We start from the raw sequence: 19,147 nt of genomic DNA, 5'->3' as shown, positions 1-19,147 counted from the left end.
CCCGCCGCCCCCCCCCGCTGTGGACCCTGCGGTGCCCGAGGCGGGGCGAGCGAGGCAGGCGTGGCGAGCGGGAGGGGCTGCTGTCGATGTGGCTGGCGGCTCTGGCACTGCCGTACATGTCCCGGTGAGGAGGGGTGGAGGGAGAGGCTAGATGGAAGGGGACGTCCTTACCTGGGGTGCGCTAAGGTGGAGGAGGAGGATAGCAAGATTCTCTGGTTGTGGAGAAGGAGGGCAGCAGGGTACTCCAGTGGGGGAGGAGGGCAGTAGGGTTCTCTGGTGGTGGAGGAGGAGGGCAGCAGGGTTCTCTGGTGGAGAAGGAGGGCAGTAGGGTTCTCTGGTGGAGGAGAAGGAGGGCAGCAGGGTTCTCTGGTGGAGAAGGAGGGCAGCAGGGTTCTCTGATGGAGGAGAAGGAGGGCAGCAGGGTTCTCTGATGGAGGAGAAGGAGGGCAGCAGGGTTCTCTGGTGGAGAAGGAGGGCAGCAGGGTACTCCAGTGGGGGAGGAGGGCAGTAGGGTTCTCTGGTGGTGGAGGAGGAGGGCAGCAGGGTTCTCTGGTGGAGAAGGAGGGCAGTAGGGTTCTCTGGTGGAGGAGAAGGAGGGCAGCAGGGTTCTCTGGTGGAGAAGGAGGGCAGCAGGGTTCTCTGGTGGTGGAGAAGGAGGGCAGCAGGGTTCTCTGATGGAGGAGAAGGAGGGCAGCAGGGTTCTCTGGTGGAGGAGAAGGAGGGCAGCAGGGTTCCCTGGTGGTGGAGAGGTGGTACTGCACGCCTGAGAGAAATGACTCGACAACGGCAGATCTGGGAAAAATAGGGAAGAAGCTGTCAAGCGGAAACCAAGGATGTTTTACTGTTGCTGTCACATAATAGTAAATAAAGAATCCTAAAAGGGACAACAATGCACAATCTCTTCTTTAAAAAGTGCAGGATCGTGAACATACACATAATATACAGAAGCTTGCACAGACACATCTTAGATGCTGCAATTGAATTATGTTAATTTAAGGAATTCACATCAGAGATTTTACAAAGGGCATTAATGGTAAAAACACTCCACATCCCCCATCTGCCTACCACAGCTAAAACTGTTATATTAATGCAAATGATCATCAGTTGTCAGTATTATTTTAGGTTAAATAAATATTTTCTAAAAAAGGTTTGAAAGGTTAAATAAATATTTTTGAAAAAAGGGTAAGTTGAGAGGGGGAGGGTTAGCAATGAAAAGAGACATTCCTCATCACCTATGGCCATATATGAGGGAGATGTTCGAAATTGTTGGCATCAAAAAGGATTTCTGGCGAATGCACTGCACAGTTAACTAACTATCTAACAGTCTCAATCCAGCACAGTTAACTATCTAACAGTCTCAGTCCAGTACAGTTAACAGGGGGGACAGATGGATCATTGGGATTTCTTGGTCCTGTTTTCTCTGTTTCAGTTTCCAGGGAAAGCGTACAGCCATCCAGCTTACATCGACAATCTAGACCCCGCTGAGCAGACGATGTCAGCGTGGCTGTGAGACATGAGTGTCCTGACAGTGTACAGGACATTAGACGAGGCATGTAGTACTGCATCGACGATGGCGACGAAGCGAGGCGTGGCTAAATTACACACAGATCCCGCCCCCCCCCTCCCCACACACACAGATCCCGCCCCCCCTCCCCCCCCCCCCCCACACACACACAGGGCAGCACACAGATCCCGCCCCCCCTCCCCCCCCCCCCCCCCCCACACACACACAGATCCCGCCCCCCCCTCCCCCCCCCCCCACACACAGGGCAGCACACAGATCCCGCCCCCCCTCCCCCCCCCCCCCCCCCACACACACAGGGCAGCTTCTCTGCTCAGTCTTCAGGGGTGGATGAGTCACCCTCTCTGTGGACATGAAGGGATTCCATGTGTAAGTGAACCCACTGGGACTCCCAGCATCTTGCTGGCTTCCCTCTCACAGACAGGCCCTCCTCCCCTCCCCATTTGCCCTGACCCGGTCCCCAAGCATACAGAGCACACAGGACACACTACCATGCAACCCTCTGTTTGACAGCAGTGTTGGTTTTATATCACCTAAGTCAGCCTTTCAAAATCATTTCTTTTTTAGCTTAGGCTTGGATTTATCAAGTATACCTGGTTAACCAGCCCTTAATGACACAGCCTGGTATAGTCCTTGAATTACAATCTAAAATTAAAGGTTTGCTCTGGTTTTCATTGAGACTATGTGTGTTGCTTTCCTGCTACGCTTATCTTATATAGCTATCTAGCTAGCAGGCTACATATTCACATACAAGAGCGAGCTACAAAAAACACGAAATTTCCCCCTGACATAAGGTAGGCCTGCTGCTGGTGAATGACTGTGACACAGTACCAGCTCAGGGGCTGAGAAGGTTGAGCAGGGAGGTGTGGGAAGAGCTGAACTCTGGTGGTCATTAAACACTGGAGACTTCAAAATGGCAGCCACATTTCTGCCCACAACTCACAGCTAAAAATAGCATCCGGTCCATCTTGTCCTTTTACAGAAGCGGATCTATGTTTTCATCACAGGGAGTAGCTCAGGAAGACAGACAAAGATGGAATGATGGTGGGGCAGATGAGGGTGGAGGTGGGGCAGATGAGGGTGGAGGTGAGGCGGATGAGGGTGGAGGTGAGGCGGATAAGGGTGGAGGTGAGGAAGATGAGGGTGATGAGGGTGGAGTTGGAGGATGAGGGTGGAGGTGAGGAGGATGAGGGTGGAAGTAAGGAGGATGAGGGTGGAGGTGAGGAGGATGAGGGTGGAGGTGAGGAGGATGAGGGTGGAGGTGAGGTGGATGAGGGTGGAGGTGAGGTGGATGAGGGTGGAGGTGAGGTGGATGAGGGTGGAGGTGAGGAGGATGAGGGTGGAGGTGAGGAGGATGAGGGTGGAGGTGAGGTGGATGAGGGTGGAGGTGAGGAGGATGAGGGTGGAGGTGAGGTGGATGAGGGTGGAGGCGAGGAGGATGAGGGTGGAGGTGAGGAGGATGAGGGTGGAGGTGAGGTGGATGAGGGTGGAGGTGAGGAGGATGAGGGTGGAGGTGAGGAGGATGAGGGTGGAGGTGAGGAGGATGAGGGTGGAGGTGAGGTGGATGAGGGTGGAGGTGAGGAGGATGAGGGTGGAGGTGAGGAGGATGAGGGTGGAGGTGAGGAGGATGAGGGTGGAGGTGAGGAGGATGAGGGTGGAGGTGAGGTGGATGAGGGTGGAGGTGAGGAGGATGAGGGTGGAGGTGAGGTGGATGAGGGTGGAGGTGAGGAGGATGAGGGTGGAGGTGAGGAGGATGAGGGTGGAGGTGAGGAGGATGAGGGTGGAGGTGGTTCTCCTTCGTTGTTTCTTAGTTCCTTCCGGGCTCTACCGGCTTCTTGGGTTGTCATGGTGACCGTGTCTAGGTTTACAGAGATTAAACACCTTGCTTGTTTTACATAATGACAACTAAGACGTTGTCACAAGCCAAGGACTTATTCTGGCATTGTAGTTAATTCCGGTGTGTATGAGGTTGAAAGAGAAGAACTGCAGATGGCGTGGTCATCTGTGCCACTCCTGTGGCCCATGCCAGGGTGACGACAAGATGGCCACAAGCCCTTCCGGGACTGTTCTTTTGCCTGCCTGCTTGCCCATGGTGTGAACCCCACACACACACACCTCTCAACCAAACAAACAGGATGTGCGTTTGCATTCAGCATAACAGATTGGAGATGGAAGGAGAGAGGGAGGGAGAGATAGAGGTGGTGTACTGGAGGGAGAGATGGAGAGAGAGATAGAGGTGGTGTACTGGAGGGAGAGATGGAGAGAGAGATAGAGGTGGTGTACTGGAGGGAGAGATGGAGAGAGAGATGGAGAGAGAGTTGGAGGTGGTGTACTGGAGGGAGAGATGGAGAGAGAGTTGGAGAGAGAGTTGGAGAGAGAGATGGAGGTGGTGTACTGGAGGGAGAGATGGAGAGAGAGATGGAGAGAGAGTTGGAGAGAGAGATAGAGGTGGTGTACTGGAGGGAGAGATGGAGAGAGAGATGGAGAGAGAGTTGGAGAGAGAGATGGAGGTGGTGTACTGGAGGGAGAGATGGAGAGAGAGGTGGAGGGAGAGAGAGATGGAGGTGGTGCACTGGAGGGAGAGATGGAGAGAGAGATGGAGAGAGAGTTGGAGAGAGAGATGGAGGTGGTGTACTGGAGGGAGAGATGGAGAGAGGTGGAGGGAGAGAGAGATGGAGGTGGTGCACTGGAGGAAACAGCTCCTCTGAGGGAAGCTCGGCTAATTAAAACAAGAACAAATAAAAGACTTGTGTCACCAGGGCACTGCCAGGTCAGTTCCACCAGGGCACTGCCAGGTCAGTTCCACCAGGGCACTGCCAGATCAGTTCCACCAGGGCACTGCCAGATCAGTTCCAGTTCGGCTACCTGCAATGCTTTGGGGCTATCTTGTTGTTATTATCAGTGACCTATGCACTTTGTAAAGCTCTCTCTTGGAAGTCGCTTTGGATAAAAGCGTCTGCTAAATGAATAAATGTAAATCTTACAGGTTTGAGATGTTGAATAACATGATGTCTGATAATCTACTTGTGACCTACTTGTGACCTTGTGTAGCCCGTTTGACCCTTAACTAATTTATCCTACTCCTCCACTCAATCCTACACATTTTGACATTTAGTGACATTTCTAGAAGCCACTGATAAAACAAAGTGCCACAGTTTTCATGAATGTGCTCCCGAGGCTGCAGAAGCACCAGAGAACACCAGCAGTAAGCAGAGAACACCAGCAGTAAGCAGAGAACACCAGCAGTAAGCAGAGAACACCAGCAGTAAGCAGAGAACACCAGCAGTAAGCAGAGAACACCAGCAGTAAGCAGAGAACACCAGCAGTAAGCAGAGAACACCAGCAGTAAGCAGAGAACACCAGCAGTAAGCAGAGAACACCAGCAGTAAGCAGAGAACACCAGCAGTAAGCAGAGAACACCAGCAGTAAGGAGAGAACACCAGCAGTAAGGAGAGAACACCAGCAGTAAGCAGAGAACACCAGCAGTAAGGAGAGAACACCAGCAGTAAGCAGAGAACACCAGCAGTAAGGAGAGAACACCAGCAGTAAGGAGAGAACACCAGCAGTAAGGAGAGAACACCAGCAGTAAGCAGAGAACACCAGCACTAAGGAGAGAACACCAGCAGTAAGGATGCACTGAGGTAACAACTGCTGGGGATTCACACACGAGTGATAAGGAAGGGAGGAGGCAAACATACAGAGGCTTTGAAAACAGGACTTTTCCTTCCTGTGCCCTGCACGCCCTGTGCCCTGCACACCCTGTGCCCTGTGCCCTGCACGCCCTGTGCCCTGCACGCCCTGTGCCCTGCACGCCCTGTGCCCTGCACGCCCTGTGCCCTGCACGCCCTGTGCCCTGCACGCCCTGTGCCCTGTACGCCCTGTGCCCTGCACGCCCTGTGCCCTGCACGCCCTGTGCCCTGCACGCCCTGTGCCCTGTGCCCTGCACGCCCTGTGCCCTGCACGCCCTGTGCCCTGCACACCCTGTGCCCTGCGCCCTGCAAGCCCTGTGCCCTGCGCCCTGCACGCCCTGTGCCCTGCACGCCCTGCACGCCCTGTGCCCTGTACGCCCTGTGCCCTGCACGCCCTGTGCCCTGCACGCCCTGTGCCCTGCACGCCCTGTGCCCTGTGCCCTGCACGCCCTGTGCCCTGCACGCCCTGTGCCCTGCACACCCTGTGCCCTGCGCCCTGCAAGCCCTGTGCCCTGCGCCCTGCAAGCCCTGTGCCCTGTGCCCTGCACGCCCTGTGCCCTGCACGCCCTGTGCCCTGCACGCCCCTGTTCGTATAAAGCCATGCCATTATCCTTCTGTCAACTAGAACATCATGTTGTTTGGGCCAGTGTTCTCCGGTCTTTATGCTAAGGAGCTGGGGGCTATGCGTGTCACTGATGAGCGGGTGAATCAGGCGTGGTCATACAGGAGTGGAATCAAAGTGTGCTGAAATTCAGTCAGTGAATTTATCTTCTCATGTGTCCTCAACGCAATCCATGCACACCCGGCTGTAAAGATGCACTCTGAGACTCTGTATAGCACAGGCTTTTGATGGACAGCTTGGTGAGATCCAAGCCAGACATTCAGACTGGCCCCGACTGTGGCACCCAACCGCACAACGTAAGCCCCTCCCACAGCCTTCATTGATTGGTTGATCAGATCAGGTTGTACAATACGGTTGACATATTTTATGCAATGTCAATTGATAACTGGTCCGTGTGACTCGAGCTACATGTAGCTAGTTCCAACAGATTATGAGACTGTGTATTATAATGCTGCATGTGAATAATCATCAACAGTAAATTGATTATTAGGCTACTCTCAGTGCTCTATAAAATATAAGAGATGGGCCTGGTTTTCTACAGTTACAAGAATATTGCCTCACGGCCTGAACTGAAAGCATATAGACTTGTATAGATTTACAAAGATATCGGGAAGGGAGAATGTACATGTGTGGTAGGATAAATACGATCATCTGGACACAGTACTCCGTATTAATACACATGTTTCCAGCATCAAATACTCATAATAGGTCGACGGCTGTTATTTTCCACAAATCTGTTAAACGAAATTGGGATATATAACGTAATAGATAGGAGGCGATAGTCTTTTCTCTGCGTGACACGCGTCCAATAGGATACTGTATCGTACCGCGTGTTTTCCAATAATTTCAGAATGAAACACGTGAACATTTTGATAAAAATAGATTTCTTGAGCTACACCTAACGAGCTGACTGTATTACTCATGATTTCGCTCATGTAGGATATTCAACGACCACTAACACAAAAATGCCTTTCCTAGAACCGTCGAGCATTAAACGCACGAGACGTGAGATGCTTTGCTACATGACAAAGCATTTCATAAAATATTTTCCAATTGGCTGTGATTGTATATCAAATAAATAAGAATACATTTACCTTTTCTAATGTTAATTCCTCTCCATCATCGTTTCGAGGGAACGTCTTCCAGCTTCAATTTACACCAGTCTCCTAGCATCCTGCGCTGTCATTGGGTAGCGGACACGCGCTTTCCTCCTCTCTTGCTAGACGTCAAGGAGCAGCAGTGTCAGTACATAATAGGCGGATGAGACTGCTCGCTTGAGATGCCAGGCTACTTTGTAGAATCAAACCTAGAGGAATCACAGTCGTGTCGCTGCATAACCACTCCCCAGGGTCGGCACTTTAGAAACTGGGATAGAGATTGTTTTTTTTCTTCTGATTGGCTGACAACGATTTTGTTTATGATAGAGGGATAGGCTTGTCATAATGAAACACAATTGTCTTGCCTTTCATGATAAGCAGCATAAATGTCGACACCAGTGCCTCAGACCGACTAAATGACCAGTGATGCAGATAAATGCCAGCTCAGAGGTACTCATAAAAATAAACTCCACTCAATTGTACTCAGTGTCAGGACAAAGACATGTTTGATGTTGCCTGATACATTGTATTGAAGCATAAATTCACATGACTGGGCCCTACAGCACAGGTCGGGCTAACCCTAACACTGGCCTGCACTCACACTGTGTGGGGCTGGGGCTAACCCTAACACTGGCCTGCACTCACACTGTGTGGGGCTGGGGCTAACCCTAACCCTGGCCTGCACTCACACTGTGTGGGGCTGGGGCTAACCCTAACCCCAACCCTGGCCTGCACTCACACTGTGTGGGGCTAACCCTAACCCTGGCCTGCACTCACACTGTGTGGGGCTGGGGCTAACCCTAACCCCAACACTGGCCTTCACTCACACTGTGTGGGGCTGGGGCTAACCCTAACACTGGCCTGCACTCACACTGTGTGGGGCTGGGGCTAACCCTAACCCCAACACTGGCCTTCACTCACACTGTGTGGGGCTGGGGCTAACCCTAACCCTAACCCTGGCCTGCACTCACACTGTGTGGGGCTGGGGCAAACCCTAACACTGGCCTGCACTCGCACTGTGTGGGGCTAACCCTAACCCTGGCCTGCACTCACACTGTGTGGGGCTGGGGCTAACCCTAACCCTGGCCTGCACTCACACTGTGTGGGGCTGGGGCTAACCCTAACCCTGGCCTGCACTCACACTGTGTGGGGCTGGGGCTAACCCTAACTTATCCTGGGGAACAGAACCTCAGCAGTACACACACACATATGCACATGCACATACTAAATAAACATAATGTACGTCTACCTGTGCCCACACCCCTAACCCTAACCCTGTGCCCACACCCCTAACTCTGTGCCCACACCCCTAACCTTAACCCTGTGCCCACACCCCTAACCCTGTGCCCACACCCCTAACTCTGTGCCCACACCCCTAACCTTAACCCTGTGCCCACACCCCTAACCCTGTGCCCACACCCCTAACCCTGTGCCCATACCCCTAACCATAACCCTGTGCCCACACCCCTAACCCTGTGCCCACACCCCTAACTTTAACCCTCCAGATAGGTGTATTCAGATGACTGTGAAATGTCTCCAGGAAACTTCACTGTAATCTGTATCAATTTCAATAGCCAGGCCACAAATCAGGCACTCCTCCATGAGTAACAAGGTAACCAATAATCCCACAGGGTGGAATACAACAGTCCAATAATCCCACAGGGTGGAATACAACAGTCCAATAATCCCACAGGGTGGAATACAACAGTCCAATAATCCCACAGGGTGGAATACAACAGTCCGATGAGAAAGGCAAGAGGAAAGGAAGCCAGAACAAATGCTCCCTTGCCTTTCTCTGCCAACCCGTTTAATCTGGTTATTTTTCCTTTCCTGAAATAGGCAATCAATACTCTGCCATTGATCTCTGCAGAGGCCAGACTGCTACAACTCCCATTTCCGTGGACCGAAAAAAAACTTCAACAATCCCTTTTAAAGAATGAAGGGCCTGAACTGGTGAAGGATTGTTTAATTATCAAAGCACCCTTTATGGATCGTGCTGTCGGTTGAAACCTCAAGTAGGCGCTTTAGGGTTGAGAGTGGCAGATCGTAAAGGAGAGTCGGAGAGGGCCAATGCTGGCCAGACTGTGTTCTTTTGTGGTTCCTTCGATAAGAGAAAGTGATTCATCTGTGCATCCAGGGGCTGAGAAGGCGTGAACAGCTCACTAGCGACCTCTGGTGGTTGGTGTGGACACAGCAAAATATAAAACTTGAACAGACTCTGAATATGATTCTTAACATAGACGTTGAATCTCAAATCACAGACGATGTAACCAGAGTCCATGATGAATGTATGCTTCTCACTTGGGTCAAAAGGTGTTTCGCCAAACCTCCGGGAGCAGAAGAGAGGAGTTCCTACTTCCTGACATTTGAGTCTGGTTCTGAGAACAGTGACTGACCTGCCCTGTGGAGCTTAAGAGGGGGGGTCAGACACTCTTTAAATGACTCAACAGTTTGTGTTAACAGTAGCTCCCAGGGGTACAGATTAAGGGAGATGGTGCTTTTGGGACGATCCCATTAGTTTTGTGCACCCGATTCCAGCCCAGCCAATCACAGCATGAACACAAAACCACTTTCAGATCTTTATGAGTCTTATGCACAGGTTGTCATGGCGACACAGTCTTGTTCTATCCAACAGAGAGAGAGGGGAGATAGAGAGAGAGCAAGAGAGAGAGCGGGAGAGAGAAAGAAGTCAGAGGAGAGAGAGCGAGAGAGAGGTAAGCAAGAGAGAGGGAGGGAGAGGTAGCAAGAGAGAGGGAGAGGGAGGGAGAGAGTGAGTGCGAGAGAGGGAAAGGAAGGGAGGTGATGTAGCACCAGCCAAGGTGACTGGTCTCTCCTTGTCCTCCTCTCTCTCTCTCTCTGAGGGGACATCTGGTTCTTCCACTTCCATCTCTTGTCAGTTACCTCTCCAGTCACTGCTGAGTCACACACACACACACACACGTACACACATTCACTGGTGAACTAATGGATGACTTGGCATTTGGATTCAGGGAAATCATGTGTGTGTGAGAAAGAGCGATAGTGTGTGTGTGTGTGTGAGAGAGATAGAGTGTGTGTGTGTGTGTGTGTGTGAGCGATAGAGTGTGTGTGTGTGTGTGTTTGTAAATCTGAGTATAAACCGCAATGGAATATATGCCGCACTTGATACGGGAACAATGATACCAAGCAATGCACGAGTATAGGCGATCTTACAGCATGCCGTTGTGTAACACACTTCGAAAAGGAAAGTAAGTAAGTGCATAATGTATGTTTTAAATATTTCCGACGGTCCCCACATTTTTCCGAAACCATAGTCGGCTAGCTTTAGTTAGCTTCCGTGCTAAGTTAGCTAGCATAATAGCATGCAAAAAAGTGTTTCTACTGTTATTTTGTTATGAAAACGTGCTAGCCGCATCGAAATATAAGCCCTACTACCAAAAGAAAAATGTAAAATTGGGGTATAAACCGTGACTTAATTTCTGAAAAATACGGTACTTGAAATGTATGACTAGCTAAGAGATCCAGCTCACCTGTTGAGAGAGCTGTATTATCCTCTACTGGGACCATAGCTCTGAAGGGAAAGACAAAAGCTACCGGTTCTTATAAAACCACCAAACAGGCAGCATGGATTTAACAATGTTAACATTCATGACATCCCATAAAACTGTTGACGGCCTTTCTCTGTGAGGGCCACTATTAACCCAGTCTCCTGTCTGCTTATGTTGTCTTGGTTGATGTCAGGCTGTCATAACAAAGACATCCCAAACAGTGTCAACTTTACACTCAAAATGACACCAGGAAGCAGTCATAGTGAGTGTCCCCCACAGGAAGTAATCAGTGTGTTTCGCACAGGAAGTCCCACCTCCCAACCCTGGTCAGACAGGTCTACAGCAGTTTACAACAGGTTTAACAAAATATACAGGCTTCACCTTATTCAGCACAACTTTGCTACAATTACATCACGTTTTCGCATTTAGCAGACGCTTTTACCCAAAGCGAAAAGAGAGCTTTACAAAAGTGCATCATAACAACGAGATAGCCCCAAACATTGTGGGTAGCCAAAATATGAAGCATACATTGTAAAAAACTAAATAAGTCCCAAAGGGAAGAACCATAAGAGCATGTAGTTGAACAAGTTACAATTAAACAATTTAACAACATGAACCTCTAAAAGTGCAAGAGTGTACCTGTGGAAAAAAGCAAGTAACAAAAATATATAACATAGCAAGAAACAATAGTTTTAAGTCAGTTACAACTAACCAACAAGAGCAACAAGTCTCTCAATAAAAGTCATTGTGATCCTGGAGGAAACATCAGGTCCAGCCAATCATTCCTAAGTGCCGTTCTACTCCCGGAACAAGTGCGTCTTGATCCTTTTCTTGAAGGTGGAGAGACAGTCAGTGTCTCTGATGGAGGTGGGGAGTTGATTCCACCATTGGGGGGCCAGGCAGGAGAAGAGCTTGTGTTGGGACCGGGTGCTCTTGAGCAGTGGGAACACCAGACGGTTGTCAGAAGAAGACCGTAGGTGGCGGGTGGGGGTGTAAGGCTGGAGCATAGACTTGATGTAGTCGGGTGTAGTCCCGTTCACCGCTCGGCAGGTCAGTAACAGGGTCTTGAATCTGATATGGTCCGTGATGGGATGCCAGTGGAGGGAGATGAGGATCGGGGTAACATGGGAGCGTCTGGGTAGGTTGAAGACCAGGCGGGCTGCCGCATTCTGAATCTTCTGGAGAGGGTGGGTTACACATGCTGGGAAACCGGCGAGCAGCGAATTGCAGTAGTCCAACTTTGAGAGGACAAGTGCTTGGACTAGCAGCTGGGTGGAATGCTCAGACAGGTATCTCCTGATCTTCCGGATGTTGTAGAGGGTGAATCTACACGACCGGAGACCGCAGCAATGTGGGCTGTGAGGGAGAACTTGTCATCCATGGTCACCCCGAGGTTCCTGGCAGAGGATGAAGGGGTCACCGTCGCAGATCCCAGGGTGATTGAGAGATCGTGGGAGATGGAGGGTTTGGCCAGGATGATGAGGAGTTCTGTTTTGGCGAGGTTCAGCTGGAGGTGGTGCTTGGTCATCCAGGCGGAGATGTCTGTGAGGCAGGCCTTGATCCTAGCTGAGATACCCGGATCAGTTACGGATCAGAACAGGTACAGCTGCGTGTCGTCAGCATAGCAGTGGAGTGCCATGGGAGGTGATGATCGGTCCAAGCAAGGTGGTGTACAGGGAGAAGAGGAGGGGTCCAAGGATGGAGCCCTGTGGGACACCAGTGGAGAGCTTACCATACTCAATGGTATCACTATTCTGTCTTATTTGAGCAGTAATCCATTTACAACACTCAGCTCTGACATGATTTGGTAGTACTGTGCACATGAGCCTTTGGACCAGCCGTGATGAAGATTTGCAATTACTGTCTGCAATGTGTCTTTTGCTGTCTCTTCTGCAATCTGCTTTGATTTCAGGTCTGACACAAGTAGTCCAGCAGCCACCATATTCACATCCACATCTTCTTCAGTGGAGCTCACTTCACCGACTGTGTTTGCTACAGGCGCTCGGGACAGGGCATCTGCTAGCACTATGTACTTGCCAGGCGTGTAGATTAGATCAAAGTCATAGCGTTGTAGTTTCATCATCAGGCGCTGAATACGAGGAGACATTTCGTTCAAGATCTTCTTGATTATTGCAATCAGGGGTTTGTGATCCGTCTCCGCAGTGAAAGTTGGTAAGCCGTACACATAGCTCTGGAACTTATCACATCCAAACACTAGGCCTAGAGGCCTCTGTCATAGGCCTTGACGCGTATGCCACTGGCCTCCAGTCATCATCTTCAGTAGCTTGAAGCAATACTGCACCTAAACCATCTTTGGATGCATCTGTGGATATTTTTACTTTACAGCTGGCATTGAAGAAAGTAAGTACCGGTGCTGTTGTCAATGTTATTTTTAACTGCTGCCATTCTTTCTTATGTCTAGCAGTCCATTGAAACTAATTTTTTAGATGTAAAAGTTCTCTGAGGCATACTGTCCTCGAAGATAGATTTGGAATGAATTTGCCAATGAAGTTTACCATACCCGTTACGCGTCGTACACCTTTCTTGTCAGTGGGTCTGGGCATGTCGGGAATGGCTTGTACTTTGAGAAAAGCCTCAAGATGCACTTGTTCCGGGAGTACAACGGCATTTAGGAATGCTTGGCTGGACCTGATGTTAGTTTCCTCCAGGTTCACAATGACTCTTGTTGATAAAGTTTTTGAAAAAGTTTCTAAACAATGAAAAAAAAGATTTCACTGAAGTTTCTCCTTTCACTGTAAGTGTGAAAAACAAGTTTTGAAAAAAAATTCTAAAGAATGAAACAATGTTTTTTCACAAAAAAGGTTTGCATCATTGATGAGTACTTTTACATTTAAATTTTAGTCATTTAGCAGACGCTCTTATCCAGAGCGACTTACAGTAAGTACAGGAACATTCCCCCCGAGGGAATTAGGGTGAAGTGCCTTGCCCAAGGACACAATGTCATTTTGCACGGCCGGGAATTGATCTGGCAACCTTCAGATTACTAGCCCGATTCCCTAACTGCTCAGCCATCTGACTCACAGTACTTGATGAGGACCCTACTTTACCGTATTTTTCGAGAAATATTGTAAAGGGCCGCACCAAACCAGAATGGAAGCTTTGTGTTTGTAAATCTGAGTATAAACCGCACTGGAATATAGGCCGCATACCATATGGGAACAATGGTAGAACCGCTTGCGTCAGGGGCGGGGTTGCCATGACCAACAAGAGAACAGAATCCTTTGACCGCCATTGTTGTAAGTTTTTACAATTCGTATTTCAGCTAAACAGAACATGTAAATCAGCAACTGAATTAAAATGTGACAAGAAATGGGCAGTGTAGTTGCTGAAAATGTGCTTTTTTTATTGATGAAACGGCTAATTTGTACATTAGCTCCGACTTTTCGATAACCTAGCTAGCATCGCAGTGCAGCGCCACCTACTGTTCTGGTGGTGAATTGCTTTCAGCACGCAGAGCCGTCGGAGTAGTATAAATTCAACCAATCCGTCCGACACAGAGTTTCTCAAACTTTTTCAGACCAAGGACCACTTGGCCAATAAATAAAAACTCACGGACCATCTAACTAGAGAGTAGGCTATATCCCCAGAACAACATGCCTCCAGACCTGGCACCATACAATTGTTAGCGGCACATGATTTTCTAACGGATAATGTAGGCTCTTCTGCTAATTATAATTTCCGCTAAGAAAGTTTTGAGACTGCTTAATGATCCGAGTGTTAATCTAGCCCAAACAGAGGACATATGGGTTTGATGTGATGCAGATAGGGATTTCCACATAAAATGTTTGGCCATTATTTGAGCGCAAAATAGTTTTTGGAGATTTATGTAAAATCAAAAGCCGTTTTTCAATTGGTAAAACCTTGTCTAGTGATGCCATCACTCTGGCCCTGCTCCCATCCATCCTCCCTGACGCGTATCGTTAGGGTTGGGCCGCCTGGCCCAGCAATCGGTAGCCTATCTGAGAAAACTTTTTAGGAAAGACAGGCTATGGACCCAACCAACTCTATTTGGGAGGGGAGAACTCCCTCACACGGTACAACCAGAAAGGCTCTGGTAAAACCCATGCAGAGGCTGCGATGTCAGAATGCAGAACGTGTGTAGTCCATTTTACTAGGCTACTACTGACTGTGTTTTCTTCTTTCTGAGTTGTATGTTAGAAATGTCGCAATAATTTACTTGTGGCCGTCGCGGACCAGTACGGGGGTAGGGGCGGACCATCAGTGGTCCGCGGACCACACTTAGAGAACGACTGCGCTAACACTAGCTAACACTTCTGGTAACAGCTAGCAGACATGATATATTAGTAATATTATTTATGCTCACCTGGACGGCACCGGCTGCTATCGTAATACACCGCTCCATGCCGGGGTGAGTAGAGCTAACTAGATAATGTGGGGGACTGCTAATCAGAAGAACAAAGCCATATCGTTTGCCGTTCTACCTGCCACTCGAAAGCCGGTAAAACGATACAACCCGGAGCGGTCTGGAACACTGTGTGACGTCCTGATGTGACCGTGGCTAGATACCATTAGGTGCGTTCGAAATGTACTGACTTCATGCAGCGCTGGCGGCTGACTTGAGAGAGTGAATTCTGGTTAGACTTTTTGTCCGACTCGAGACGGCGCCGAGGCTAGGTCACTGTGACGTCGCCATCAAAGTACCGTGAGATCGATTCGAAAACGGCCAGCTGTAGAAAAATCCACACCAACGAATGCAGGGATTTGTAACTCGTGTTTTCCGATTTGTAACTCGTGTTCTCCGATTTGTAACACGTGTTCTCCGTTTTGTAACTTCTGTTTTTCAGGTTGCAAACAAATTTAATGGGGTCATTTATTCGTGAATCGCATTACATTTGTGAATCACGAAATACATTTGTGAATTGCGTTACATTTATTTGTGAATCATGAAATACATTTGTGAATTGTGTTACGTTTGTTTGAATCGTGTTACGTTTGTTTGAATCGTGTTACGTTTGTTTGTTTGAATTATGAAAGTAATCTAACTCCATAGGGAAAAAACATGTATAATAATAAATATAAATGAGAGAGAATATCAAACCATTCAAACCATGTTGTGTTTCCATCTCATAGGCCTGAGGGATTGTTTCCACAGCTGAAGCTCAGGCTGACATTTGTGGTTTGGGCGTTTCCGGTCTGGAGACGTGCCCAACAGCAGCATGTATTCCTCAGGCGCATGGCAGTCATGAAGTGTGACTACTCAGATAACAAACATGTCCGTTCCAGTGAATACACGGTAGAAAAACGAGAGAGAGAAAGAGATATTCATATTTTCTCTTTATTCTTTTTTTCCTGATCGGAAACAAATTGCAGGGTCGGTATTTTCACGTTACATGATGCACCAAAATGTTCGATCTGTTTACAGGAATACACTGAATAGAACACAAGGTTTCACAAAGGATACACGACTGACATTTCGCCCATTGCACTTACAACAGTGAATGACATTATCTGGATATTTTGTTAGCATTTTTCATCATTTCCTTTTTCATTTACTCCTGTCACTTCATCTTTGAACCCCCCTGACAGTGTAGACAGAGGATGCCCTGGGCTGGGTTCTACCCAGGACGAGTGATTTTATAAGCTCCTTATTCTTTGTAGTTTTTTTTTTTACAAACACAATATGTATAGAAACTCTACAGAGACCGGATATGTTTCTTAATACACATTTTTGTTCCACTGTTGTCAACAGTCAATACAAGCCAGCCACATACACTAATAATTCTTATTTCATAATCATCATCATCTTCATAATAAATATTGTTTTATACACAAAAGCACAAAAGTTGGCAGCAGGTACGCCATGGGGATGCACATGACGGCAGTACTCAAACTCAAAAGCTGTACAGAAGAGTCCATCTGTATTTACAGTAAGAATGTGTGTGTGTGTGTCTGTCTGGACGGCTGCAGTGGTCTTTCTCATGCACTTCTTTAAATGGGGACCAGGAAGCTGGCATACAGCCGGTATCAGTGAGGGTGTAGCTTCTCACCGGCATCAAACCCCCTAAGGACGCTTCGTCTCCTCTCATTTGGTATGACAGATAACAAATTCTACCTTCCTTAAGATCAATAACACATCTCCTTGTCACTGTGTTTGATCTCCCGCTCCAGCTGCTAACCCCAAACGTGATTATGCTAAGCTATGCTAATGCTCAATCCATATCCCCGTTAGGTGCTAACGGACGTGTTTAGAGGTTCAGGGTTAAGTGGGTCTCTGTCTCTCTGGGTCCTCACATCAAACACTGGTGGCCGTCTGCTTACTGTGTCTGAATTAGGGTTTATCTATAAAGGATATGGGGAACAGGACTTAATAGGTTTTGTAGTGTTTCCATGCCACACAAGAGTATAAAGAGAAACACCCAGTGAAAGACAACAGGGCTTTCTCTGTCTTTTATGTTGACTGATCGGACCAACCAAGGAATAGCCAATTAACGTGAGCCCCCAACAAAATGGACACCCTACCACCAATACAGACACTGTGCACTGGGGGAATGAAGAGGTTCAGACCAATTGCGTCGAAGGTTGATGGCAGCACAGACAGTTCACTGAAAGCTGAACACGAGAGGGCCCAGGTCAGCCAACGACACAGACGAGCTGATGAGGACGAAGCCAGGCAAACCCACATGCTTCAAGCAACACGATGGAGGTTCAAGACTGACAGTCTACACAGACTTTGGCAACGATTCCCCCTGAGGGGAGGGGGGTGATGGGGATCTAAACAACATGCCACAGAAATAAAAAAGAACTCTAGTTCCATAGTCAGATCCGTACACACGTACAAGTTGCTAAGTACAAACAGTTCATAAGTTTTTTTTTATGTTTCGGTTTCACAATTTTGTAGAATTTCTCAAAGTTAACAATGGTCACGGTAGGTAATAAACTGTGTATTAGGAATTCTTTCCAGTTATTAAAATGAATCATTGCATAGAAAATTTTAATTGACAATTTCTTTCAATCACCCTGTGTGTGTGTGTGTGTGTGTGTGTGTGTGTGTTCGTGTGTGTTTGCATGCAAATTTAAAAATGTGGTTTCAGGATTTACGTGTGTGTGTGCGTGTAGCCCTGCGTGTCTATGTGCACCAGCAGGTAGACAGGCATTAGTATTCAGTGTGTGTATGACGGTGTGGTTATGGATACACAACCCCTCCGTCATACAGCTGTACATTTACTGTTTATCCACATGTGGGTCTCCAACTCCCAATCTATCATTTGAATAACATGAACACCATTGTGCTATATACCATTTTCTGCATGCTATTGCTTTTAAAAATCAACAAGAAAATTAATGGAATGCAGGATCATATACGTGACAAACATACACAATTTAAATACAAATAGTTCATTCCTAACCCTAACCAAAGGAAAAAAAATGAAAGAATAAAAATAAAAGTAAGTAAATTACATGATCACTGATGTATGTACATACAGTAGTATACAATTGTGCAAAAAAAATCATAAATAAGGATGATATGGATATTTCAAAACATAATGAGGTATACGAGTAAAAAAACGAAACAAACCAAAAAGATTGAATAAGGCTCTTTTTTCCGAAAGAATTAGCAAAAAATTAACTACAAAGAAGAACATTGAAATAAACACAACTAATAACAATGACACAAGTCCCTTAGTGCTCTGGGTTTGACAGGTGATGGCTTCAGGAGGCAGAGCCACGATCCAGGCTCGTTTGGTTCAATCATGTGACTCTTCTGTCTGTCATGTGACTCTTCTGTCTGTCATATGACTCTTCTGTCTGTCATGTGACTCTTCTGTCTGTCATGTGACTCTTGTGGGCACACTGGTAGACCCCCCCCCCCCCCCCCCCCCCCCCCCCCCCCCCCCCAACCTTGAAGTCCTCCAGTCTCCTGGCCTCTTGAAGAGGTGGTGGACCAAAAAAAAAGAGTTTAAATATGGGTTTACTTATTTTTTCATAATCATTATTGTGCGTGCATTCCCATGTCGTTTACACGTTTGCATTCGGTAGACATCAAAAACAAGTTGAGAAAATAATTACACATTCAAAGAAAGGGTCGTCTTTGCCCTACACTGGAATGTTGAAAGATCATAGAAACGAAGCATTCAAGGATTATAGAAGGGTCAGTTGGATTATAGAAGGGACAGTTTGTTAGTTTGCTGTAATGGTGGTAGGTATCAGCTTCTCCTGGTAAGTGGTGTCGTAATTGTTCTCTCAAGTCTCTTTGGTACGAGTAAAACCTATGAAATGCGTGTATTTCTCCTGTCTGTACCTCCTCTTTGTTTTCGTGGTGGTTTAAAAGGCCTTCTGAGATTAAAACATGTGGAATCAAACGATTCCTGTCAGACATGAACTCCTCAAATGTGAGTGGTGTTCCCCTGATGTCCTGCAGAGGGCGCTCTGAGCAAGCTGCCCTGCCTCGGTCACTACCCTCTCTCTCCGTCTTGCAGTGCGACACTCCAGTTTGGAGACAGGAAGTGATCGTAGATGCCAGCCTTGATTCATTCCTCATGACGTAAGGAGGAGGAAGGAGTTTCAGGTCGAGGAGCCTCCTTCTGCTGCTTCTCTGAACATGTTAGGAGTGTAAGGTTTCACTGAGGGATCTTTCTCTCTCCCTCCCCCTCTGAGCTGGCATCTGCTCTCTCTCTGTCTCCTTCCATCCTTGCCTTTCTAGATGCTGA

At 47.9% G+C, this 19,147-nt stretch overlaps 1 protein-coding gene across 1 annotated transcript in view; it reads right to left on the bottom strand.

The window, feature by feature from the left end:
* The window catches only part of erc2 (ELKS/RAB6-interacting/CAST family member 2), a 43,852-nt gene extending 43,734 nt beyond the window's left edge, over positions 1-118 (bottom strand). The window contains 1 exon segment of the mRNA XM_047025601.1: positions 1-118. Within this exon segment, the coding sequence (XP_046881557.1) occupies positions 1-118 (118 nt within the window).
* Positions 119-19,147: the final 19,029 nt, after the last annotated feature.

This window comes from Hypomesus transpacificus, chromosome 9 (genome assembly GCF_021917145.1).
Source record: "Hypomesus transpacificus isolate Combined female chromosome 9, fHypTra1, whole genome shotgun sequence".
Classification (NCBI taxonomy): Eukaryota; Metazoa; Chordata; class Actinopteri; order Osmeriformes; family Osmeridae; genus Hypomesus; species Hypomesus transpacificus.
This window is presented reverse-complemented; position numbering and strand designations above follow the sequence as displayed.